The 27,309-nt window shown below is 35.0% G+C and overlaps 1 protein-coding gene across 1 annotated transcript; it reads left to right on the top strand.

Annotated features, from left to right (window-relative positions):
• On the top strand, window positions 1-26,953 carry LOC138322739 (glutathione hydrolase 1 proenzyme-like). The gene is made up of 12 exons (XM_069266820.1): window positions 1-582; window positions 12,504-12,776; window positions 14,500-14,625; window positions 14,979-15,073; window positions 17,272-17,464; window positions 18,080-18,243; window positions 19,338-19,487; window positions 19,949-20,103; window positions 23,687-23,874; window positions 24,220-24,460; window positions 26,063-26,176; window positions 26,286-26,953. Exons 1-12 carry the CDS (start codon window positions 560-562, stop codon window positions 26,433-26,435), a joined length of 1,872 nt encoding a protein of 623 aa, XP_069122921.1. The 5' UTR covers window positions 1-559; the 3' UTR covers window positions 26,436-26,953.
• The last annotated feature ends 356 nt before the right edge of the window (window positions 26,954-27,309 follow it).

A 27,309-nucleotide genomic window follows, 5' to 3' on the forward strand; every position in this document is an offset into this window, starting at 1 on the left:
ACTGGAATTCCTAGTTTACGGTGACTCGGGGAACTGCTAATCTACATGGTATTACCATCGTCAGGTATCCTGTAGGATGTACACACTTCGGTTTTGACACTAAGAAGTTCATGGATAAGGTTTATAAGGTGGCGGATATTGTTTAGACTTACCGACGGTGGAATTTACCTGTACATAGATGTATATCAAAAGTGACGTGTCTGTCCCGGACGGTCACTATATGTACTGTTAAGCAAAGTGTGAGGCCTGGTGATACTCCAGATAATTACAAGTCTTCATCAATTGTTAAAGTTATTGATCTCACTTAATTGTTTACCAAGAGCATTTATTTGACAGGTGTATGACTTCTGGGGATTTATAACATGGTGTAATATGCAGATACACAAGCTAAATTCACCAGTGATTGACTCGTTGAGATCCCCGTCACGTTGTCAATTCCATGATCTTAAGTGATTTTCTTTGAACAATAGTAATCTGCTGATATCGTAAAATCGTAAGAGACCAGCAAAGTAAAGCCGGGATTTTATCAGACGTATACCTAATACCCAGGAACATATAAATGACCCGAACAGCAGACATGAGGTAAGTTTAAAATCATTACTTCTGACTGTTTTACAGTCAACCAACTTATTGCCACAGCCACATAAAGAGTAGCGCGTTTTTGTGCAGAACAACTTTTTCATAGAGATTGAATTCCGTGATCCAGACTTATGGGGTTATGTGTTTGTATCAGTTTTCATAGAGATTGAATTTCACGATCCAGATGTATGAGATTCTGTATTTGTAACAGTTTTCATAGAGATTTAATTTCGTGATCCAGATGTATGAGGTTCTGTGTTTGTAACACTTTTCATAGAGATTGAATTTCACGATCCAGATGTATGAGGTACTGTGTTTGTAACAGTTTTCATAGAGATTGAATTTCGTGATCCAGATGTATGAGGTTCTGTGTTTGTAACAGTTTTCATAGAGATTGAATTTCGTGATCCAGACTTATGGGGTACTGTGTTTGTAACAGTTTTCATAGAGATTGAATTTCGTGATCCAGATGTATGAGGTACTGTGTTTGTAACAGTTTTCATAGAGATTGAATTTCGTGATCCAGACTTATGAGGTTCTGTGTTTGTAACAGTTTTCATAGAGATTGAATTTCGTGATCCAAACCTATGGGGTTATGTGTTTGTAACAGTCTTCATAGAGATTTAATTTCGTGATCCAGATGTATGAGGTTCTGTGTTTGTAACAGATTTCATAGAGATTGAATTTCGTGATCCAGATGTATGAGGTACTGTGTTTGTAACAGTTTTCATAGAGATTGAATATCGTGATCCATACTTATGGGGTTATGTGTTTGTAACAGTCTTCATAGAGATTGAATTTCGTGATCCAGATGTATGAGGTACTGTGATTGAACTGTTTAACAGTTTTTATAGAGATTGAATTTTGTGATCCAGATATATGAGGTACTGTGTTTGTAACAGTTTTCATAGAGATTGAATTTCGTGATCCAGACTTATGGGGTTCTGCGTTTGTAACAGTTTTCATAGAGATTGAATTTCGTGATCCAGACTTATGGGGTACTGTGTTTGTAACAGTTTTCATAGAGATTGAATTTCGTGATCCATACTTATGGGGTTATGTGTTTGTAACAGTCTTCATAGAGATTGAATTTCGTGATCCAGATGTATGAGGTACTGTGTTTGTAACAGTTTTTATAGAGATTGAATTTCGTGATCCAGATGTATGAGGTACTGTGTTTGTAACAGTTTTCACAGAGATTGAATTTCGTGATCCATACTTATGGGGTTTTGTGTTAGTAACAGTTTTTCATAGAGATTGAATTTCGTGATACAGACCTATGGGTTTTTTTTGTTTGAAACAGTTTTCATAGAGATTGAATTTCGTGATCCAGACTTATGGGGTTCTGTGTTTGTAACAGTTTTCATAGAGATTGAATTTCGTGATCCAAACCTATGGGGTTATGTGTTTGTAACAGTCTTCATAGAGATTGAATTTCACGATCCAGATGTATGAGGTTCTGTGATTGTAACAGATTTCATAGAGATTGAATTTCGTGATCCAGATGTATGAGGTACTGTGTTTGTAACAGTTTTCATAGAGATTGAATATCGTGATCAGGACGTATGAGGTTATGTGTTTGTAACAGTCTTCATAGAGATTGAATTTCGTGATCCAGATGTATGAGGTACTGTGTTTGTAACAGTTTTCATAGAGATTGAATTTCGTGATCCATACTTATGGGGTTATGTGTTTGTAACAGTCTTCATAGAGATTGAATTTCGTGATCCAGATGTATGAGGTACTGTGTTTGTAACAGTTTTTATAGAGATTGAATTTTGTGATCCAGATGTATGAGGTACTGTGTTTGTAACAGTTTTCATAGAGATTGAATTTCGTGATCCAGACTTATGGGGTTCTGCGTTTGTAACAGTTTTCATAGAGATTGAATTTCGTGATCCAGACTTATGGGGTTATGTGTTTGTAACAGTCTTCATAGAGATTGAATTTCGTGATCCAGATGTATGAGGTACTGTGTTTGTAACAGTTTTTATAGAGATTGAATTTCGTGATCCAGATGTATGAGGTACTGTGTTTGTAACAGTTTTCACAGAGATTGAATTTCGTGATCCATACTTATGGGGTTTTGTGTTAGTAACAGTTTTCATAGAGATTGAATTTCGTGATCCATACTTATGGGGTTATGTGTTTGTAACAGTCTTCATAGAGATTGAATTTCGTGATCCAGATGTATGAGGTACTGTGTTTGTAACAGTTTTTATAGAGATTGAATTTCGTGATCCAGATGTATGAGGTACTGTGTTTGTAACAGTTTTCATAGAGATTGAATTTCGTGATCCAGACTTATGGGGTTCTGCGTTTGTAACAGTTTTCATAGAGATTGAATTTCGTGATCCATACTTATGGGGTTATGTGTTTGTAACAGTCTTCATAGAGATTGAATTTCGTGATCCAGATGTATGAGGTACTGTGTTTGTAACAGTTTTTATAGAGATTGAATTTCGTGATCCAGATGTATGAGGTACTGTGTTTGTAACAGTTTTCACAGAGATTGAATTTCGTGATCCATACTTATGGGGTTTTGTGTTAGTAACAGTTTTCATAGAGATTGAATTTCGTGATACAGACCTATGGGGTTTTTTGTTTGAAACAGTTTTCATAGAGATTGAATTACGTGATCCAGACGTATGAAGTATCGACACTCACACACACCCACCCCCGGGAGAATATCCCTATCCTACATATCGACATATGTAAGAGTCTAAAAATATGCCATATACATACTTATGGAGGCATTACAATTTATATCAATCCACATTAACAGTGTATTGAACATTGTGAGAAGAATGGCTTGAAGAAAACATGCTTTTGTCTCCCTTGAGGCCAAACAACCATTGAATCTACCGGACAATTGAGTGGAATATAAATCTCTGAGTTCATTGTGTCTTTACATGTTTTCTCTTGCCCATTTTGACCTTAGAAAGAAACTTATATATAGTCAAATTAGCATTGTACCACAGAGGAAATTTCCTAATGTTCTTTTTCTGTGTTTTTATAATATCACCCTTAAGATTAAACCTTGTCCATGCTAGAAAAACATCTTTTCAGAATTTATTTTTAATACGGGTTTAACATAGCCCTACAAAATCAGGACCACAATGTGAAAGCATATTAAAATCAATGTGTGTTTTTAAAATAATTTGCCATTTGCCTGACTTTTTGAGTAATCTTCAAATCCATCCCAATTTCGAAGCATCTATAAATGACCTTACCAATTTGAGGCCCCCTTCATAGAAATTTTTAATGATTGTGTCTTTCTTTACCTTGTGAGTTTTAATGTTCCACAAAAAAATTAAAAAGAATAGTATTTAGTGTATTTATAAACTGATCATCAGGATATGGTAATGCTATAAATAAATGGTTAAACTGAGGTATCATTGAGGATTTTATCAGGAAAACTTTACCTATCTGAGTCAGTAATCTCCTTCTCTATGTCTTGATAAGTGATTTCAGTTTGACTAGTTTTTTTGATCGAAATTATGTTTTGGAATTTCAGATAGATTAACACTAAAGTCTATTCCAAGAAGCGCCCCATATTGAATATATTCTTAGAGGAATTGCTCCATACAAGCATGGTTAACATAAAAACGAAATCCAATCCCTATATTTACACTCACACGACTTTTTATTTATATTTTATGCAATAAAATCGTCATTTGAAAGTGACGTAATTATTCAATAAAAGTCGGTCAAAAGTGGGAGGAGCTTACTCAATTGAACAGCGAATGATGACGCTGCACGTAAGGTAGAATTATTCATCCGCGACGACAAAAAAGTTCAATATTTTAGTGTAAAATAAACATGACAAACAAAGTAAATTTAAGAGATAATTTTATTTAATCAGATCAGAACTTTAAGTAGGTATTAAATTTTGCAAAAAAGTTCATATATAGCGTAATAACATAAAGTATTTGTTCTCGGCCACATGTGTGAACTCGGTGACCGTTATTGTGCAGCGAGGCGAGGCTGACGCACGCTTACACAGTGGAGTTTTCCGAAGTTGTCAAAACACCAGTGTTCAAGTAGCTAAATTTGTTTGAGATTGTCGTCTGACTTGACGATATTACATCCTTCGGAGCCATGTGATTATATAATCTACGCTTATATCCATCGCCATCGATAGATGTAACAACTTCACTTGTGTTCGATGGATACAATGTATTTGTGGTGACGCGTAACTGTCAACACGTGGATTACTAGCGGTGCATGTTTTATAATACACATGATTAAATTCTCAAAGAACAAAGACAAGAGGATATGTTTATAACTGACCTCTATCAGGAGGTCTCCCGCCCGTCCACCCAAAAGACTAGATCGTATGACGAACACAGACACAGAGGTAATGTTTACATTTGACACCCATCATTTTTAATAAAAAATGAAAGCACGTCGCCCCGGTCGGGATATTTTTCCGTTTCTTTACACAATTGTTAAAGCGAATAGTCGGGCAAAGAAGGGCTAAAATCGGTAAAATGGTGTTAATATATCCAGTATAATTTCTTATGAAATAGAAAAATAAAATCTCCCATCAAAATCGCTCTGTATGCGAAGAAATTAATATTTATTATGGGAATCCTAATGCGTCCTCCCGACCGGCTATCAGTGCAGTTCAACCTTAACGCATGCGCAACATCCACCACTCTCCGTAGTAAACAAAACATGGCTACCGTAGTTTTGAACCAAAAGGTTTCCGCCAAAACAACCAACTGACTCACCTAAAATGCGAAAGGAAAGGCAATGGAGCAGCGACAATCCCAACAAATGACTCGGTAAACATTACGACGCATGGAGAGTGTTAATACAACTTGTTATAGTGAAGAGAACAGTTCAAACGAGCACGCGGCTCCGGACCGCTACTGTACGTACCTAGGCCTACTACCCGGTACTCCCTGCTCAGCTGATAGTGAGTGAGTCTTCGTATTTTGATCATTATGTAAATAGTCCCTAGCAGTTTTTTTTCATGAATGAGTGGTCACATATGGTCACATGTTTCATACCTGTTCCCCAATCGCGTAAAACGTAACCCTGGGGTAAATAGCGGTTCTTTCGTGGGGCCTCTTTAGGGGTAATGAATGCCCTGTATATTTATAAAATGTACCGTTGTAATGCATGTACAGTTAGAATGTAACCGCTAGTGCATTATCAAACTAAGATTTGTTTCAATTAATCTATAATATTATGCTACCGCTCAATTCATACAGTTCTGATGTATATATTTATAGATTTTTAATTTGTAAATTTATTGTTCTGTACATGTTCTGGTAGTGTTATATACACATACATTGTATGTAGGATTTACATTGTAGGTTAATTGGTAAAATTGTATTGTATATGTTCTGATATACACGTATACATATGTACATGTAGGTTTTAGCTTGTTCTTTAGATATATTTGGAGGACACATACAGTATTATTTCTGGTCATAATAATAAATAGTGTTTGTATATTTATTACAACTGTACCTGGTTCATGTGTATATGACAAACTTTACAAAGTTGAAATGTACTGCAGCCATGTATCATTTATAATTATTCTGATTTTTTTTTGGAACTATAGATGATGAATTTTGTATCTTTTTTGAAACAATATTTGATTCTATCAAATGCATCAGTGACACATTCACAACTTATAAAATGTTTTCTTTATAATAAAAAAAAAACCTGTAGAATGAACCTACATTTATTCATTTATATATATTTGAAATTCATCATTTCAATTTTTGTCATATTCAACAGATATAAAAAATTGTTGGTTCTTTTTTTTCAGGCACCATGCATGCATAGTGACATGAATACAGAAATTTCATCCCTTGGACCTGTATACAAGTGTATGTATACATATACATACAATTAGCATCATATGAAGACTGAAGAATGTTGATTTGAGTGCTCTTGAAAGTAAACTTTACCAATATTAATATGGACCTAGAAGATCACGAACAGAACATTTAAACAGTATTAATTTATTAAATGTTCCTTTCAACTGTAATCATTAAATAAAATTATGATGCAATACTTTTTCATTGTTTAACTTTGTTGAAATATTTGTTTATATTAGTCCTCTAGATCCAGTGATTATAATTCTTGCATCCATATGCCTGCCCATTTGTTTGTCAGGGCTTGTGAGATAGCTTTTCAATTACTTTTAAAATATAAGGATTTTTTTTACATATAGCAATATATATACCATTGTCTTAGGATTTCTAAATTCTACTTTACAAGAGAGTAGACTCAACATATAAATAAAACCATAAAACTAGCAAGTTATCTGAAATGTTACAAATCTTTTTGTCTGAACCAAATTTCACATTTATTTTCTATGTGTAACTTGTACATAGACCATTTATGTATTAATACTGTAGTAACAGTGATTACAAACACATAGACTAAAATGTAGTATGTAGTACTATGTACATCTGTCTTTGATTTGAGTTCTAAACAAAAAAGTGGTACCTATTGGGAAGTTGTGACTTGGGCGGGGGGGGGGGGGGGGTTTGGTGAAATACAGAAGAAATAGCTACACATGGAAAAAAGAAAGATATACAGTACCATATGGATTCAAAGTTGCTCCAAAATCAATGAGACTAAATAACCAAAAAAAAGCCATGTAAACCCCAAATATGCAATGACCAGATCAATGATAAAGCACCCTTCCACTTCCAGTTATCTGTAGCTATTTCTTCTATATTTCAACCCCCCACCCAAGTTACAACTTCCCAACCTCATGATTCTTCTGTCTTTTAGCCCCCCCACCCCCCAACACACACATACCTAATTGATTGTCATGTTATTTCAGGTTCCTCTTCAGGTATTATTCCTAAAAACCAAAAAGGGTATACACACTGTGTACTCTCAAAGGAGGGGAACCACTTCATTCAAAAACGGAATTTACAATTTCATCTTAATTTTGAAATTTTCAATTTAATTATTAATTACTGGACTATTAAAACAGTATAGAACCCCTCGGCTACAGACAAAGTACTGTGGTACACATTTCTCTTAATTAATTACTTTTCTTCCACCTCAATCATCTTTTTCTCCAGAGCACAAAACAGAACATGAAACAACAGAAAAGGAAAGTAACATACATGTAGGCCTATATGTTTTCTGGAAATATATATGATGTGTTAATTCTCACAGCATAGGCCTACATGAATGTGAAGAATTAAATATTATCAATGTTTGAGAGAATTTCCTAGTTGTAATTCTATAGCAGCTACATGGAATGTACGTTTACATATATACATTGTACAATACATATACATCATAAAAATTTCTTTCCTTCCAGCTGGACATTCATGTCATCTCTCTCCAGAACTCAAATATTTAATTAAATCTCTGCAAAAATCTCTGCAAAAAACTACACGAATAATTGAACACATATATTGTACTTGTAAAATATCTATGTATGAGCTAATTTATTTTCACATCTTTGACAGCTACATGCATGGACGTTGTATGGAACGTTTTCGTGTGGTTTTAAATGGGAAATTATGTTACGATTATTTGTATTTAACCTTCATGATTCGGTTGATGTAAAACACGACGAATGCGATGCTGCAATAATTGCCCCTTGCCGGGGCCCCATCTCTGCATCGGCCGAATATTTGTGTCGATTTCCATGTATAAAGATGGTTTTATCGAAAAATGATTACAAAGCATTGTCATTAATGTAAGAATACTTCATTTGCATCAAATGTATCATCTCAAAACAACAATTTACATACCGCATTAGTGGTTTATCACACGAAGCGAAACCGACACGACTGAGAAACACATGTCCATGTTGACATTTCCACGCAGCCTCGTTTTCAAAGAGTTTGGCGAATTTATATTTAGAACTGTGCTAAATTTACATGGGGCTTCCCCAAAATTTCAATGGTCAAAACTGGACACCGTAAGCAGAACTTGACCATCATTATGGTATACAAGGACTTTTGGAAGGCCAAAGAACGCATTTAGACTGGTTTCCTTTGCCCGACTATTCACTTTAATTAAAAAAAATTTGAATCATATATAAATATAAAACATGTATTTATTGTTTACATTTTTCCAAAATTCTATGAAAAACAACAATATACACGTAATGTTGCATCAAAATGTAAACAAAGCCATGTGTTTGTTTAAAAAAAGTAGTCCTTTTACGTTGCATAGAACATTTTCTTACGCAAGTTCAAAGTTCAATGTTACCATGCAGTTATGGTAAACAAAATCGGCTAGTATTATGGTATAGTGACCAAGCAAGCAAGTGTAAATATCTGTCATTAGGCTTATGCGGGCTAGTGAAAACAATATAAAAAATAATATAAAAACGGTCTGTCTGATTCGTACGAAGAATTTTTGACCGATCGGGTACGTTAAGTTCCACTTTCTGATTTTTTGACGTCACAAAATTACGTCAAATGCTTCACAATCACCTTGTTGTTAAACTAAACGACGATTATCGTGCTTCACCAACGCCGTGTTGGTATTTCTGGGCCGAAATAAAAGTAACCAACGCCGTATTGGTATTTCTGGGCCGAAATAAAAGTAACCAACGTCGTATTGGTATTTCTGGGCCGAAATAAAAGTAACCAACGTCGTATTGGTATTTCTGGGCCGAAATAAAAGTAACCAACGTCGTATTGGTATTTCTGGGCCGAAATATAAGTAACCCACGCCGTGTTGGTATTTCTGGGCCGAAATAAAAGTAACCAACGTCGTATTGGTATTTCTGGGCCGAAATATAAGTAACCAACGTCGTATTGGTATGTCTGGGCCGAAATATAAGTAACCAACGTCGTATTGGTATTTCTGGGCCGAAATAAAAGTAACCAACGTCGTATTGGTATTTCTGGGCCGAAATATAAGTAACCAACGTCGTATTGGTATGTCTGGGCCGAAATATAAGTAACCAACGTCGTATTGGTATTTCTGGGCCGAAATAAAAGTAACCAACGTCGTATTGGTATTTCTGGGCCGAAATAAAAGTAACCAACGTCGTATTGGTATTTCTGGGCCGAAATATAAGTAACCAACGTCGTACTGGTATGTCTGGGCCGAAATATAAGTAACCAACGTCGTATTGGTATGTCTGGGCCGAAATATAAGATAAGCATTTAAATGTCCATACGATCAATCTAGGTTAGTACTTCTTAAAAAACCCAGAAATGACTCTTTAAGTTTTAGCCTTTTTCATTTTTAACGTAACTGTAACTACCAAAGATCCACGTGGATTCGTACAAGGGAATACAAGATAATGTATAATGTTAATGATTTTTGCTGGTCCGAACTTATGTTAGGTAGGACAGCATTAAAATTGACATCAACAGCTTTTCAAATATTTGATCAACTTAAAATGGATATCAGCATGTTGAACAATATCATGTTTCGTGATTCATGTTCCATTTGGCGAACCCGTTCCAATTAAGCATAACAACCAAGACGTTCCTCTAAGTTGAATACACTGCATACCCCTGTACAATTCAGCTGAACAAATCTGAGGCGTGTTCAGGAAGCTTCGGGTGATCGAGCGCTCACTCGATATGGTGGTCTCTCGTGCACCTGTTTTGGCACTATTACCAGCATAAATATGTATTTACAAATCCCTAAACAGGGCTCCGTTCTTGTCCGTTCAGAACCGAGCGCTCGCCATCCATCCTGGACACGCCTCAGGTATAATCGTACCATCAAATTATGCTAAATTACTTAATAAATGACACACATAAATCGACTTTACCATTATTATAAAAACATTTGTTCTTTTTAGGCATGATTACTTAGGCAATAGAAGATTTTCGGCAGTTTCATGTCTTTTTTAGATTAAAGCTGACAATGCAAGTTGAAATTATTAAAATGATTTTTTTTAAATAAGTATACTCGTTGTTCAAGAATCGTTTATGAGACATTCCCCGGTTGAGGACAGCCATTTTTGTTTTACATTCCGACGACTCTACGACCCCTATATAAAGCGCGTGAATCGACACACGTGCGCTCATTCATGTACCTATACACCTAGCAATCCACAGTATATATCACCTACAAATAGGTAAACAAAACCCTCACCTGTAAAACTATATGGGACATTTTTTTAGCAATTAACATGTCAACTCCTCTAAGTTGTCATTTAGATGTTTCTCAAAATAAAATTTCAACGCAAGTGAATAGAAATCCAAACAATAATCCGTCCACATATCTCCACGTATGTCATCGTACCCGATGCACTCAACTGACCGTATACACGTGACTACGTACCTGACCCGAACGAGCGACAACTATCAAGGACACACACGTGTCGATGTACATGTACGTGGAAAACTTCGTGTATATTGAAATGTTTTATTAGTTCGTATTGGACATATGTTGGGATATAGCTGACAACACATTCATCTATTACTTCAATGAAATATTGGCAGGTTAGTGCAATGTTTATTTTCAATTTGACATTGTTATTTTCAATATCGGGGCATGTGTATCTGAGACAAGACATGTTTAGAATGACACACGTGTGTCAAGTGTCCCGTGCTTTATATAGGGGGTTGGCCAGTGAAGGTTACTAAGCAGAGCAAAAGAAAAATGGCTGCCACTTCCTTAGATACCACACTGTCATAACTAGGGATGTCTCGGAAACAATTTTTGAAAAAAATATTTCGTTAATAATTTTTTTTTTAATTTCAAATGCATGTTTTTAACTTGCATTGTCAGCTTTAAGAAATACTTCTAGATTCATTATGAACATATCTGATCTCGGTTAATAAATGAACGCAATCATGTCGTGCAGAAATTAAATTTGAGTATTTGTTTGACATATGGAGTTTCTTTGGTGTCGTTAAGTATGGCAATTTGATGGGTGATGTGACAGTGATATCTTCGTGCTGTAGGAAATTCCTCCAGGGGCATGGGAATATCCGTATAAACAAATCATGTATGCTTAATATCTGCACCACAGGGACATGGCATGAAATTTTTTGACTAACAGTAAACATATATATGTTATAGTATCAAGGGTATGAACTCGGCGGTCGAGAAATACGTACCTATTTATTCAAAACCGTGCTTATTTTGATAAATGGGCCTTATACACCATTGACGTACGGGTATATCTTACCTTAAAGAGAAATAATTTATCTTTCCATTGAGTGCTTGATAAACAAAATTGGCCAAGTATTGACGAAGTTATGACTTGATGAATCGGGAAATTTACGAAAAATTTCCTAGGTAGACATTTCCCTGTCCTGTCGAAATGTCGTCTCGCCTCTAATGGGTACCTCAAAAACCATGCCAAAATCACAAAATCTACGCTTGCGGTGGTAAACAGTACCCATAACTGTGGTCATCCATAATCTCCTTTGGAGGTGTCATGACCGGTGCTTTGTAGAAACTCCATTTAAACATCGTGTAGTTTACTTACTTTAACCATCACCGCCATGTTTATTTGTTCTTCGGAACGCTTTTCGCTTTCACCGACAAGCACAACACTACATGATTTGCATAATGCAGTCACGATATGTAAAATCGAGAAGCATTCCGAGAGAAAAATGAACATGGCGGTGATGGTTAAAGTAAGTGAGCTACTGTTAGTAAAAAAATCGTTCCAGGTCCCTGTGATCTGCACTATGTATCTTTAAGCGGAACATGCGAAAACCAAGATGATTCTTTCCGAGTAAAGTTTGCCAAGAAGACAGATAAGCATATTTAAATTATATTTAAGCATGTCTATACATTTGGTTAAATTACGCATTAATTGCTATGAAATACAATTATATTATATCACATTGACTTGGAAGGGAGAGGATTCCCAATAATATTACTATTTCGGCATTACGTCGTATTTATCGCCCCTTTTCTGTGTAGTCATAAAGATATCTCATTATTTTGTTTTCGTTGGCCGATCAGTAATTACAAAACATGTTTTGATTTTTCAGTCGAAGTAACTATGGTCCAATCGGCCGCTACCTTCTGTGTGCTACAGTCGCCATCTGTATAGCCATCGCAGGGGTTGGAGTGGGACTAGGGCTGTATATACACAATGTGTCCGATAAACTGTCAAATGAATGTCCCGAAATCTCAACGCCAGCGGTGTCACAGCCTCCTCCTACGCCTACACAATCGAATATGTTTGTTTCTCCATCCAAAGAGGGCTTCTACCGCTACGGAGCTGTGGCCTCTGATGCTGGTATCTGTTCTACTGTCGGCACGTAAGTTGTTGAATCAAAGGTACAATGTCAGTAATAACATGAACTACATTTTCATTGACCTAAATCAGAATATCTAATTATGAGTCAATGAGGTTTATAGTTAAGGGATTGTAAACTTTTAATGCTTTGCTCCATTTGTCTATTTATTTATCTATTTATTTTAATAATTTAATTTATTCAAGGATCTCTGATTAGTTAAGGGATTGTAAACTTTTAATGCTTTGCTCCATTTGTCTATTTATTTATCTATTTATTTTAATAATCTAATTTATTCAAGGATCTGCTCTGGTGAAAAGTCATTTTTCTGATGACTAACCTTTAAAACTAATAAAGGTTGTTGGAAATAGGAGTACATGCCAAAGTTGAAAATGGAATAAAAATCTTATGGTAATTTGCTTAATTTGAGCTGTTGTGAATCAAATGTAGCTATTTCACGTGTTACCGAAATTTCGCTGTTTTGAGCATGTACATCATGAAACCGTAAAGCAATAATTTCCAAGTTTGAGGTCTGATGAGTATAGATATTCCATAATTAATTAACAAAACCAATGCTTTCTTTAAGAAAATAATAATATCACACATTGACAAACAGTCATCATATTCTTTTTCTTCAGGATAACAGTAATTTTTACACCTTTGAAAAGTGATATTTACCTCGGCCTTCGGCCTCGAGGAATATCACCTTTCTCAGGTTTAACAATTCCTCGTACTAAAAAAGTCAATATTTGTAAAAACATTGGTTTGTTTATTTATACGTCCTCTTAACATCTAGGGTCATGTAAGGTTTGTTGGTGGAGGAAAGCCGGAGTACCCGGAGAAAAACCACCGGCCAGCGGTCAGTACCTGGCAACTGACCCACATGGGATTCGAACCCGCATCCCAGAGGTGGAGGGCTTGTGGTAATATGTCGGAACATCTTAACCACTCGGCCACCGCGGCCTTTCAATATTTGTAAAATGTTGCCCATATCCCCTAAAGTAGGGGATAGGATCAATACTTGTAAAATAATGCCCCTATCCCCTAAAGTTTGAAGATAAAAATACCTCGATTTTTTTGACAATTTTGACAGATTCAACGCATCACAGAAAACTTTCTGACGACTGACGTTTTTTCTTAAATATCGCTATTCTGCTTGATATGTTCCGTTACTAAAGTTCTTTTGCAGCATTTCTTGGGAAAAGTTTAAACTACTTTAAGTTCATTATAAATGTAAGAAAGTGACACCAATAGGTTATCATTTCAAACTTAAATGCTTGATATTTTCATCACAGTGTACAACAGTTCCACTGTACAAGAAGACACAACACGAACATACCAGTCTCCCAAAACACGCACCTCGCACACATACACGCAACACATCGCATACATGGGAGGCCGTCCTTACATAATTAATTAAACAAACAAACACTGAAAATATTTACAACAAAACCGAACTTGTTAAAGCTAAAGCTATCATCTCATTTAAGTGGAAATATTGAAGTACAAAAGTGAAATTTAACCTCTCTATCTGGCTGCCAGATTGGTCATTTCTTAACATTCATGTATAAAAAATCTACAGACAATCGAAGTATCATTTTTGACATATTTTCATATGGCAACTTGCTATAAATGTAGACCATCTTTTTTCAAATATAACATCTTTGATTAATGATGATATGAGATCTTAAATGGCAGGTAATACAGATAGGAATATTTACTTTATACTTCATCTTATTTTTTCCAGAGATATTATGGCTCGCCAGGGAGGCTCGGCCGTAGATGCCGCTATAGCCGCACTTCTTTGCCAGTGTGTCCAGAACGCACACAGCTGTGGTATTGGTGGCGGCCACTTTATGACCATATATAACAGGTACGCGTTGTTAATCAAGTTTAATATCAACACATTTCATCAACACATATTGATGGTTCAGTCAAAAGGATCGAATTACAAAGTCTATATAAAACAATGTATCATATGGAATACATGAGGTATAATGCAGTTATAGGGTATTCATGTGCAATAAGACGATAATTAACAAATAAAGTATATGTACGGAAGCTAATTAGGAACGTGTTTTAAAGGGTTTACAAACTCGAAATATTATCTAGTAACAAGATAACAACATAGAAAATTTGTAGTCTGATAGAATTATAAAAGAATGCTAATGAAATGAATTGTAAGGTTGATGAAATTCTGATCTTTCACACATGTACTATCTTCAGAGAAAACAATACGGCCTATACAGTAATCGCCCGTGAGATGGCGCCTCGATCAGCGAGTGAGGATATGTATGTTGGCAATCAGTCATCCGTAGAAGGTACGTTTATTCAGCTACTTTTGGATCATTGGTTTAAATTTAACTCATATTGAATCATAGTTTAAATTTTAGTTTAAACATTGGTTGTTCTCTTTGAATCCTTGGCTGAATGAGTTGTTAAATTTCGGTAAGTGATAACCCGAGCCCCATGCTTGCACATAATTACATTCGAAGGTGGTTTTCCTTTTCCGAAACAGTTTTTGTCAGAGTACCATGACACATTAAATTTTAGAGCGATTTTCCTTTCCCGTAATAGTTTTTGTCCGAGTGCCGAGGCACATTACACTTGACGGCGATATTCCGTAACAAGTTTTGTCCGACTACCATGGCACATTACATTTCAGGGCGGTTTCCGTAGTACATTTTGTTTTAAAACAATTCAATGAACTCGATTTAAGGATGTATTCTTCTGAAGTTTTAGTCTCTTTGAAATCTCGTTTCGACATAGATTAAAAAGGTTTTGAGATTTTCAAATACAAATGATCAATGTATTTAGCAAGTTTCCAGTTGCAAATTAAAAAAAAAAATCATTTCAATTTTCAGTAGATTTTTTCATACAGGGATTTTAGGAAATGGCTTATTTAGCGACCATTGTGAAATTGTGTCTTTTTATGCTTTACGTAGAGCAATTGCTTTTACTTAAATCATCCTGCGCCTGCATTTTTAGCTGTATCGAGTTAAGTTTTGCTGTAAATCTTTCCTAGGTTCGTGGTAATTATACTATGGAGTATTGATGTGTGAAATGAAACACTTTTGTCTCTTTATTTTTTTAGTTAATGGTAATTTGAGCACTATTATTGTTTTACTTTTAAATATTGAAAAATAACAAATATTTAAAGGGACAATTTAGTCTAAGGGAACATTAAAATTTATACATATACATGTATAAAAAAAACCCAGTTCTAATGGAAATTAGATCAGTCGGTTTTACTGTGATATGCCAGAAAAGCCCATGGTGGTGAAATGCGTGTGAAATGTACACATTGTGGTCGAACATCTTGTATGTCGAACCCTGTCCCTTGCTTGTAGAGTAATGCTACTTTTGTCTAGAATTGCTCAAACCGCTTTGACAGTAGTGTGTTTGCCTTACTAGGTGAATTGTCTTGCCTAAAAAACATTTTAGCACCTCCACAGTGCTTATGTTGTCCATTTGTTTAACGTGCGTAACTTTGGCTCGGATATGGGTACAGCGTACATATTGTACCTGCTTAATCGTATTGATCAACGATTTGCAATTACTACGGTATCAATTAAAATACTAAACAATGACGTGGAATTTGTCAATATTTTATGTTATATGTTTCATAATAAATGTAGAACAATACATTTATGCCATATTTTGCTTATTGGTTATGTAAAATAATTAGCCTGAGTGAATTGTCCATTTAAAACGGGCAAAATATGCACACGAACCTCCCATTTTTCTGCCAAATTTAAAAATAACAACCCTTTCCCAATGATATGCTAAATAGTGACAAAAGTGTTATACCAGAACTTTTTCTAAAAGGGTTAAAATTGACAAAAATGGCTGAAAATGGTGCATTTGGTGGCTCAAAATTAAGGGGTAGGGGTAGCATATGTCGTTATTCCGAGTCTTCTTTTTTAAAAATGCTCCACCGCCGACAGAGCATAAATGATATTCATCATTTGAAAAATAATTGTTGTTTAATCATGTATATATCTGTCTAATTAACACAAATAAATAATATAAAATAATTTATTTTGCCTTTGTTGCATGGGCAATCAGTACTTCATTCCATATATGATATAGTGCCACGGAATTTTTCGGGATGCAATTAATTATTTTTCATATTTTTTTAGCTTAAAATAAAATTAGAAGTTCAAACATTTCAATGGTGGTAATGGTGTAAAGTTAGTAACTTTTTGTAACTGAAGAAAAATACTAAATCGTCTGCTCCTCTTTGTGATAGTGAAAAAATACGATTTGTCAGCGGTGGAGCATCTTTAAAGAAAACTACTACAAAAAGTTTCAAACTAGGGAGGATAATTTAGCATTAAAGTTCTGCTGAGAAAATCTTTTCAGTTTTCATTTTGATTGCGCTGTTTTTTTGTTGTTGTTTTTTTTTTTTTGATATATCATTTACTACCTGGGTATATATTTCTTGAACGAGCAAAACCAAAATGATAATTTTAAAGGTTCATTATGATTAAATTCCAATTGGATATATATTTCTTAGGTGGCATCGCTGTTGGAATACCCGGAGAAATCAAAGGACTCCATACAGCTTGGAAACTCGGTGGTAAACTGCCGTGGAAAGCATTATTTCAGCCCACCATCCGTCTTCTTCGAAACGGCATGCCAGTAAATCGTGCCTTAGCGGCAGCCATACAATCCAATGCTCGTTTTTACCCCCGTCACGACAATCTCAGGTGAGGCTATTTAAGCGAGGATAATTAACATACCACTGTTGTAGGGTAGACAATACCTAGCGTCTTTTGTTTCTTTTTTTTTTTACCTTCATTTCATCATATTCGGGAACACAAAAATTCGATCTAGGCAAACATGAATTACATGTAATGCTGCGTTTTACACAATTATTATAAAAGCATTTGAATTTGAGCTCGGACTCAAAACCGACGAGAACAATCGCGAACGTAAAGTGGTTTACATTATCACCTTGCTACCTGTAATGGTTAGGTGTCTCTTTGAACATATTCTTGACTGAGGTGGTTGCAATTGTAGTACTGTTAGTAGACATTATTTTTCCATTTCCCTTTACGCCCATAATTCCTATTTCCAAAAATGCACGAAAAGAGTTTAATATAGAAAAACAGTTTGGCTGGAATTGTACATCCTTATGAGGACGTACAGTTATAAAAGTTTTTGCTGAGGTGTGTGATGATAAGAGGCTATATAATGTGTTAAGAGTTCACAATTAATCGCTGCTACATTGCAATATTTAGGGTAAATATATGAAAGTTGAATAGTTTTTATGTATATAAATACTGATCAAAATAGATATTTACATTATTTTCTCTAACCAGGAGGCTACTAACCAACCCTGACACAGGTTTTTACTTCAAAGAAGGTGAAATCATGAAGTGGCCTGCTCTTGCAGCGACTTTTACTGTCATTGCTGATGAAGGTCCGGACGCGTTCTACAACGGCAGTCTGAGTCAGAGCATTGCACAGGACATTCAGGACGCAGGTAGTGTCTCTTACCACGTGAAAAATATACCAGTTTCATACAATAGTACAGCAGGAATTGTATTACATTTAATAGCTGTAAAGCAATTTAGCAAACCTATTATAACGAAATGCGCTGTATAATGAGTTTTAGAAAATATTCCACTGAATTTAGGGCTTGATAGATACATGTATAGGTACTTTTGAGCCCATTCAATCACTGCCAAGTCATGGGCGGAAAACAGCTGTAATTTATCGTCTTTTTATCACACTCTTAGAGTTGTTAACAACAAATGTCAGTTGATATGCAACTCATTCTACCTTCATCAATCTATATAAATAACAAGATAAGTATGTAGTGGCGCAGACCATTTCAATTCTATATAAACAATAAACATCATGCAATATGAAATGAAGCAAGAGATCCCAGAGGGATATTGGCGTCCGCCAAATAATGATTTATATCTGAAAAATGAAAGAGGGATCTTTGGATCTTTTCTCTGTTTTCAAACTTCTGGCAATCATAATCCAATATGGTGGCCTGTTAGCAGTCGTGTTGACGGAGCGATCAGTCCCTAAATGCAGTGTGCGCAACTAGGGCGCTAGGAAAACCTACAAATTTTGAGAAAGATCCCATCAGCACTCTCCGAGAAATAGCGATAACATTATTTTACTAAATCCAAGATGGCGGCCTGTCGGCTATCTTGTTGACCGATCGGTCCTGAAATGCAATATGAACTTTCAGTCGTGGTATTCCTCGCACTAATTTCAAAATGTCAGAGTTAAATAATTGAGAAATTGTAATAAAAACGTCGAGGTTTGACAGAAAAGTATTCTTTTATATGTAGATATAGAGGTAAGCCTGGGGTAGAATATCGACATAAAAATAATTGTATAATGTGATAAGAAGTCTGTAAAGTATTGCCACTGTGGTTGATCAAAACTAATCATCAAGTGGAATGTTGTAAATACATATATGCTGGAGCTGCAGCTTTTAAGACAAATATCATAAATCATATCAAACAGGCTACGATAATGGACAGTCCGCCATTTGGCGTTTATCTTTAAATTATTTTACTTCCCCCCATAGTATCTGTCGTGCTCTGTCTATTGTAGGGGGTATAATAACCGAACAGGATCTACGTAACTACACAGCTGTAGTCAAAGATCCACTGGTGATCCGCCTTAATGACAACTCGACCGTTTACTCCCCTCCTCCACCGTCTAGTGGCGCCGTCTATGAGATGATACTCAATGTAATTGATGGTAAGTACACTGCCTGGCTACGCGACGTACATATATGCATTTTCCTGTCTGAAAGTTGTTTATTGAAAATTGTAAGTCGTCGAAAAAGGAAAGGATTCAATATACCCTATAATAATAGTACTTTAATCATACATAGTTTATTTTCGAGTAATAGTGGTTGAAGAGTCAGTTAGAGCCCATTGATGACGTCACTTACAAACAAACTTTTCTGTGTAAACGATCATGCATTACTTACGAAGATATTCCGTCTCTGTAGAGTTATCTGTCCTTGCAGGTATATCAGGATTGTGACGTTATTTGTTTGCGAGTGTAACGTCATACTTTTCAGAGAAAATGACTTTCGTTTCGTTTACAAAACAATGACGCGACCATGGATACCTGTCCACAAGGGAGGTAACTTTGTAATATGCAGAGATGAAATATTTCCATATTTATAAGATATAAACCATTCTTGTTTTAAGAATTTGGTATGAGCAACGATAGTATATCTACGCCACAGAAGGAAGTTTTGGCCTGGCATAGGATTGTAGAAGCATTCAAGTTTGCCTACGCTAAAAGATCCAGTTTAGGTGATGGTGATGGCGAGGACGCTGCATTCAGAACGGAATTATCAGAGGTCAGCAACCGTTAAATACTAATCAAAACAACAGTAATTCTGTTAAAAACATGAGATGATGACTTTGGTGATTTTCTTCGACGACACCTCTGATTGGCTATCGGGTACAGCAGTTACCTGTCAAAATACGTAACGGAAATCAGACATCTCAGATGATCAGTAGATTTGATTTCAAAATCTGTCATTGACCTTTAACTGACAAGTGGATTGGAAGTAAGGGCGTGACTACATATATATATAGCTCATATTCCTGCTTAATAGTTCAAACATGCCAGATTACATACAATTGTATAATCTTTAACGAGAACCAGTATTTTCGCTTGAGTTTGTAGCTATAACAATATAATACATAATTGCAATATTTAAAAAAATAATATAGGATGACACAAAACATCTTACACGTAACAAAGCTAAGTTTTGTAGGAGATAGGTCACATCTTCGATATATAACTACAAACCTGGAGGTTCGCCATTAGTTAATTCTATAATTCATAATAATTCAAAACTACGTTTACTGTGTAATAGATCTATACCAGATTAGTAACGTTTCAAATTCTATAATTCGTAATAAAAAATGTGTATACTATGTAATATACCATATTAGAAACGTTTCAAAGTATATAGTTTATAATACAAAACTGCGTATACTGTGTAATATACCAGATTGGTAACGTTTCAAATTCTATGATTCTGTGTATACTGTGTAATATTATATAAATACTACCTGCATTAGAGGATGACAGTGCCTAGTGTCACCCCGAGGATATCACTGTAACCCGAGGCGAAGCCGATGGTGACAGTGATATTCCGAGGGGTGACACTAGGCACTGTCACCCTCTAATGCAGGTAGTATTTATTTTATTATACCAAAAGTCTAGAAACAAAACTAGTTTTCAAGTCTTTGCAATCTATTAAAACATTTTAACTGATTTTAGCAAAAGTCGAACAGTCACCGTCGGCAGTAGAATAGCATATCAGTTTCTACTCAGTAGCGCTAACTATCATTGCATTATAAAAAAGAATACTCACAATAAGCATAGAGTGAGAATTCTTGTTGTCTTGTCTCCTGCGTTTGTTTAAATCTTAACGTTTTTGCTAATTTCAATGAATTTTGGATTCGTCCCATCGTCGGTTTACAACATTAGCAACGTCACGAAGACGCTTGAAATCACATATCTTCCGTTCACCTAATCACCGACTGGTTCATGAAAACCAACATATAGCGCTTTGACGGTAAGCGAAAAGACGGGAACGGAAAGCTTCGTCCTTAATATGATTTTTTATTGACAAACAGACTTATTTGGCAAAACTATACTAAATAGCTCCAGATAAATTTTGAAGCGTCGCTTCAAAAACAAAGATGGCGTCGAAAAAAGAAACGAGTGCGCATCTTTTTCGGGCGGTTAATATTTTGCACTGTCAAAAATACACTATCACCCGTTGCTAGGGGGTTGCTATGAACGTGTCTATTGTTTCCTATTGTTCTAATGTTACCCGCCGTGTGATAGTGTAAAATACCAAATATCTCTCGACCAATCAGAATGCAGGATTCTTACTTGAAGTCTAATCATATATAAATACTACCTGCATTAGAGGGTGACACTAGGCACTGTCACCCTCTAATGCAGGTAGTATTTATTTTATTATACCAAAAGTCTAGAAACAAAACTAGTTTTCAAGTATTTGCAATGTATTGAAACATTTTAACTGATTTTAGCGAAAGGCAACAGCCACCGTTGGCAGTAGAATAGCATATCAGCTTCTTCTCAGTAGCGCTAAATATCATTGCATTATAAAAAGAATACTCACAATAAGCCTCTAGTGAAAATTCTTGTTGTCTTGTCTCCTGCGTTTGTTAAATCTTAACGTTTTTGTACATTCTCAATGAATTCTGGTTTCGTCCCGTCGTCTGTTTACAACATTAGCAACGTCACGAAGACGCTTGAAATCGCATGTCTTTCGTTCACCTAATCACCGACGGGTTCATAAAAACAAACATATAGAGCTTGGACGGTAAGCGAAAAGGCGTAAACGGAAAGCTCCCTCCTAAATTTGAAAAAAAAAATATTGATAAACAGACTAATTTGGCAAAACTATTACTAAATAGCTCCAGATAAATTTTGAAGCGTCGCTTCAAAAACAAAGATGCGCATCTTTTTCGGGCGGTTAATATTTTGCACTGTCAAAAATACACTATCACCCGTTGCTAGGGGGTTGCTATGAACGTGTCTATTGTTTCCTATTGTTCTAATGTTACCCGCCGTGTGATAGTGTAAAATACCAAATATCTCTCGACCAATCAGAATGCAGGATTCTCACTTGAGGTATAATAAACCAGATTAGTAACGTTTCAAATTCTATAATTCGTAATAAAAACTGTGTAAACTGTGTAATATACCAGATTGGTAACGTTTCAAAGTCTATAATTCATAATACAAAACTACGTATACTGTGTAATATACCAGATTGGTAACGTTTCAAAGTCTATAATTCATAATACAAAACTACGTATACTGTGTAATATACCAGATTGGTAACGTTTCAAAGTCTATAATTCATAATACAAAACTACGTATACTGTGTAATATACCAGATTGGTAACGTTTCAAAGTCTATAATTCATAATACAAAACTATGTATACTGTGTAATATACCAGATTGGTAACGTTTCAAAGTCTATAATTCATAATACAAAACTGCGTATACTGTGTAATATACCAGATTGGTAACGTTTCAAAGTCTATAGTTCATAATACAAAACTGCGCATACTGTGTAATGTGCCAGATTAGTAACGATTCAAAGTCTATAGTTCATAGTACAAAACTGCATATACTGTGTAATATACCAGATTGGTAACGTTTCAAAGTCTATAATTCATAATACAAAACTACGTATACTGTGTAATATACCAGATTGGTAACGTTTCAAAGTCTATAATTCATAATACAAAACTATGTATACTGTGTAATATACCAGATTGGTAACGTTTCAAAGTCTATAGTTTATAATACAAAAATGCGTATACTGTGTAATATACCAGATTGGTAACGTTTCAAAGTCTATAGTTCATAATACAAAACTGCGCATACTGTGTAATGTGCCAGATTAGTAACGATTCAAAGTCTATAGTTCATAGTACAAAACTGCATATACTGTGTAATATACCAGATTGGTAACGTTTCAAAGTCTATAATTCATAATACAAAACTACGTATACTGTGTAATATACCAGATTGGTAACGTTTCAAAGTCTATAATTCATAATACAAAACTGCGTATACTGTGTAATATACCAGATTAGTAACGTTTCAAAGTCTATAATTCATAATACAAAACTGCGTATACTGTACATGTGTAATATACCAGATAAGTAACGTTTCAGAGTCTATAATTCAAAATACAAAACTGCGTATACTGTGTAATATACCAGATTGGTAACATTTATCAGTCTATAATTCATAATACAAATCTGCGTATACTGTGTAATATACCAGATTACTAACATTTCAAAGTCTATAATTCAAAATATAAAACTACGTATACTGTGTAATACCTAATTAGTAACGTTTCATGTTTTTGCAGCTGGTGAACAATATGACCTCAAAAAGTTTTGCAGCCTACATACGATCTCAGATCAATGATGAGCGAACCTACGACACCATGTTCTACGGCCCTACCTTTTATGACGTCACAAAAACGAGCACGGCGCATTTATCAGTTCTCGCCCCTAACGGGGACGCTGTATCGGTCACAAGTACCATCAATTTACAGTAAGTTTGAATTCTAGCTCCTAAGAAATATTTGTGTTTTTCATTAGTTATATTTAGGTGTAAACTGAAGAAGTGAACATAAGATATGAACTACAAAAGTTTGTTTTATATACAATAATAATTTTACATGTGTCGTTTGGCCATCTTTGATTCATAAATTGCGGTCTTTCACATAAAATTTAACTGAGGTGTCATCTTTTCTTTTTTTCCGTTCTTTTTTTCTTGTTCTTTTTAAACTCTCTTATCAAAAATGGCGCAGCCTAATACAATGATTTGACTATATGAGTACCGAAAGAAAAACGTTAAAACCCGTACAGTAATTTTGATACGACAATTATTTTACAGTTTTGGTTCTAAGGTCGTCGGGTCAAGGACAGGAATCATATTTAATAACGAAATGGACGATTTTTCAACTCCTAACACGACAAACTATTTCGGCGTTCCTTCCTCGGCAGCCAACTTCATCAAGCCATTCAAACGTCCCTTGTCGTCTATGTGTCCGAGTATCGTCACAGACAGTAATGGAGTGGTCAGACTGGTGGTTGGAGCGTCCGGTGGTACTAAAATCACCACGTCCACGGCCATGGTCAGTTGATTGTACTTAAAGTCAAGTTACCTCCTCAACATGGAAAACACCCCAAGTCATTTACAGTGCTAGTGGCTTGTTTTCGATTGCATGGGGACCACCTCTTTGTATTTCTGTCCCTAATTCCTATGATATTTGTTTTCATTAAGTCTTCAAAGCAAGGATATAGAATATGACATGCAATGTAATATTAAAACAATAGAAAATGTGAGTCCCTAGTTTATTCCGTGACCCTATGAATAGTGAATGAATTGATGTTAACACTTTTCTTGAATACCAATTTTATAGAGACCATTGTATTGAATCTTTAGTTTGATATAGACCATCTTATTGAATCACCAGTTTTATAGAGACCATCTTATTGAATCTTTAGCTTTATAGAGATCATCTTATTGAATCACCAGTTTTATAGAGACCATCTTATTGAATCACCAGTTTTATAGAGACCATCTTATTGAATCACCAGTTTTATAGAGACCATCTTATTGAATCACCAGTTTTATAGAGACCATCTTATTGAATATTTAGCTTTATAGAGACAATCTTACTGAATCACCAGTTTTATAGAGACCATCTTATTGAATCACCAGTTTTATAGAGACCATCTTATTGAATCACCAGTTTTATAGAGACCATCTTATTGAATCACCAGTTTTATAGAGACCATCTTATTGAATCACCAGTTTTATAGAGACCATCTTATTGAATCACCAGTTTTATAGAGACCATCTTATTGAATCACCAGTTTTATAGAGACCATCTTATAATGAATCACCAGTTTATAGAGACATCTATAGTTTTATAGAGACCATCTTATTGAATATTTAGCTTCATAGAGACAAGCTTACTGAATCACCAGTTTTATAGAGACAATCTTATTAAATCATCAGTTTTATAGAGACCATCTTATTGAATCACCAGTTTTATAGAGATCATCTTATTGAATCACCAGTTTATAGAGACCATCTTATTGAATCACCAATTTTATAGAGACCATCTTATTGAATCTTTAGCTTTATAGAGATCATCTTATTGAATCACCAGTTTTATAGAGATCATCTTATTGAATCACCAGTTTTATAGAGACCATCTTATTGAATATCTAGCTTTATAGAGACAATCTTAATGAATCACCAGTTTATAGACACCATCTTATTGAATCACCAGTTTTATAGAGACCATCTTATTGAATCACCAGCTTATAGAGACAATCTTATTGAATATCTAGCTTTATAGAGACAATCTTAATGAATCACCAGTTTATAGAGACCATCTTATTGAATCATCAGTTTTATAGAGACCATCTTATTGAATATCTAGCTTTATAGAGACAATCTTAATGAATCACCAGTTTATAGAGACAATCTTAATGAATCACCAGTTTATAGAGACAATCTTATTGAATCATCAGCTTTATAAAGACCATCTTATTGAATCACCAGCTTCATAGAGACAATCTTATACCATATGGTTATATTCACGTATTAGTTGTAACCAAATGGAGACCCCTTATATAGCCAATTTCTGTTGCTTTATCCTTTTTTATATACTTTAGTTGAAATTTAGTAATGCCTGGGACTTGTAACCATTTTACTGTTTAAGGTAACGATAGAAACACTGATGTTTGGTATGAGTATCAAAGAAGCCATAGACCATCGTCGGATCCATCACCAGCTTCTACCGAAGGAAATAAGTGTTGAAAACGGTTTTCCTCAGGTAAAGATGATCTATTCTAAGGTTTTTTTTCTCTTTATTGAATATCATTTGTTTGTATATGACTCTGATGTACGACAATATAAAACCTATTTTTAACCGCCATTTTCAGGAGATATTGTCTGGACTCCGTAGTAAAGGCCACAACATAACGGTTTCCAATAGCGCCGGGTCGGTAGTACAGGGAATACTTCAGCTTCAGGAAGGCGATATAACCGCTAACTGTGACTTTCGAAAGGCTGGATACCCGGATGGCTATTGATGTCATTATATATATCTACTCATCATTTTACTGTCGTCTTTGTAAATCAAATGTACTATCTGTAACTGGGAGATACGGAAAGTGTTCTATGCTTTGGATTGTTAGTAGCAACTTTAAGGAGGACAGGGTGCTTACTATATCTATTAAACAGAATACTGTACATATTCGCTTTAAAATCGCTTTTCATTGGTTGTGTAGTGTTAATATATATTGACAATATACACAATGGTTGTTTATTTTTGAGTTACGTCTCATTGATCTACCTTTCGATCAATAATTATAGATACTGTACACATTAACAATTAGCTTTATAACATGGAAAACAATTAAGTACCATATAAGGGCATGTTACGGTAATGACCTGATGCTATATATCACCAGCTGTGAACTTATTTCGCCCTTAATGACACTTTAAGATGTAACATCAGTACTTTATGATCGCCAGAAACACGTGCCAATATTCCCCACTGTTGTGGTAACGTTGTGGTAACGTAATAAACTCACTAATCATATCTACATACTAGTCAGGTTTGAGTAAAACAAAAGGTACATGTATATATTTCATTTCTACTTTTAGTTTCCCGTTTAATCCATGTTAAACCATATGGGCATATGTCTGAACCCCCATCAGTTCAAGCGTATGCATATTTATTTTTACTAAGATAGCAACACAACTTTTTATTTTACGAAATAATATTTTTTTAGATAAAAACGATATGTTTATTTGTGATATTTTAATTACGATTAGACCTCTACAAAATTGACAAATAATAAATAGTCTGTGGCTTTTGCGTCCAACAGTCGTCTGCTGCCACTGGATTTGGCTTTGGTTCGATTCCCTCAACAACGGACGAAATGTCTTCTTTAAAGTCAT

This window comes from Argopecten irradians, chromosome 5 (assembly GCF_041381155.1).
Source record: "Argopecten irradians isolate NY chromosome 5, Ai_NY, whole genome shotgun sequence".
In the NCBI taxonomy this organism is placed as follows: domain Eukaryota; kingdom Metazoa; phylum Mollusca; class Bivalvia; order Pectinida; family Pectinidae; genus Argopecten; species Argopecten irradians.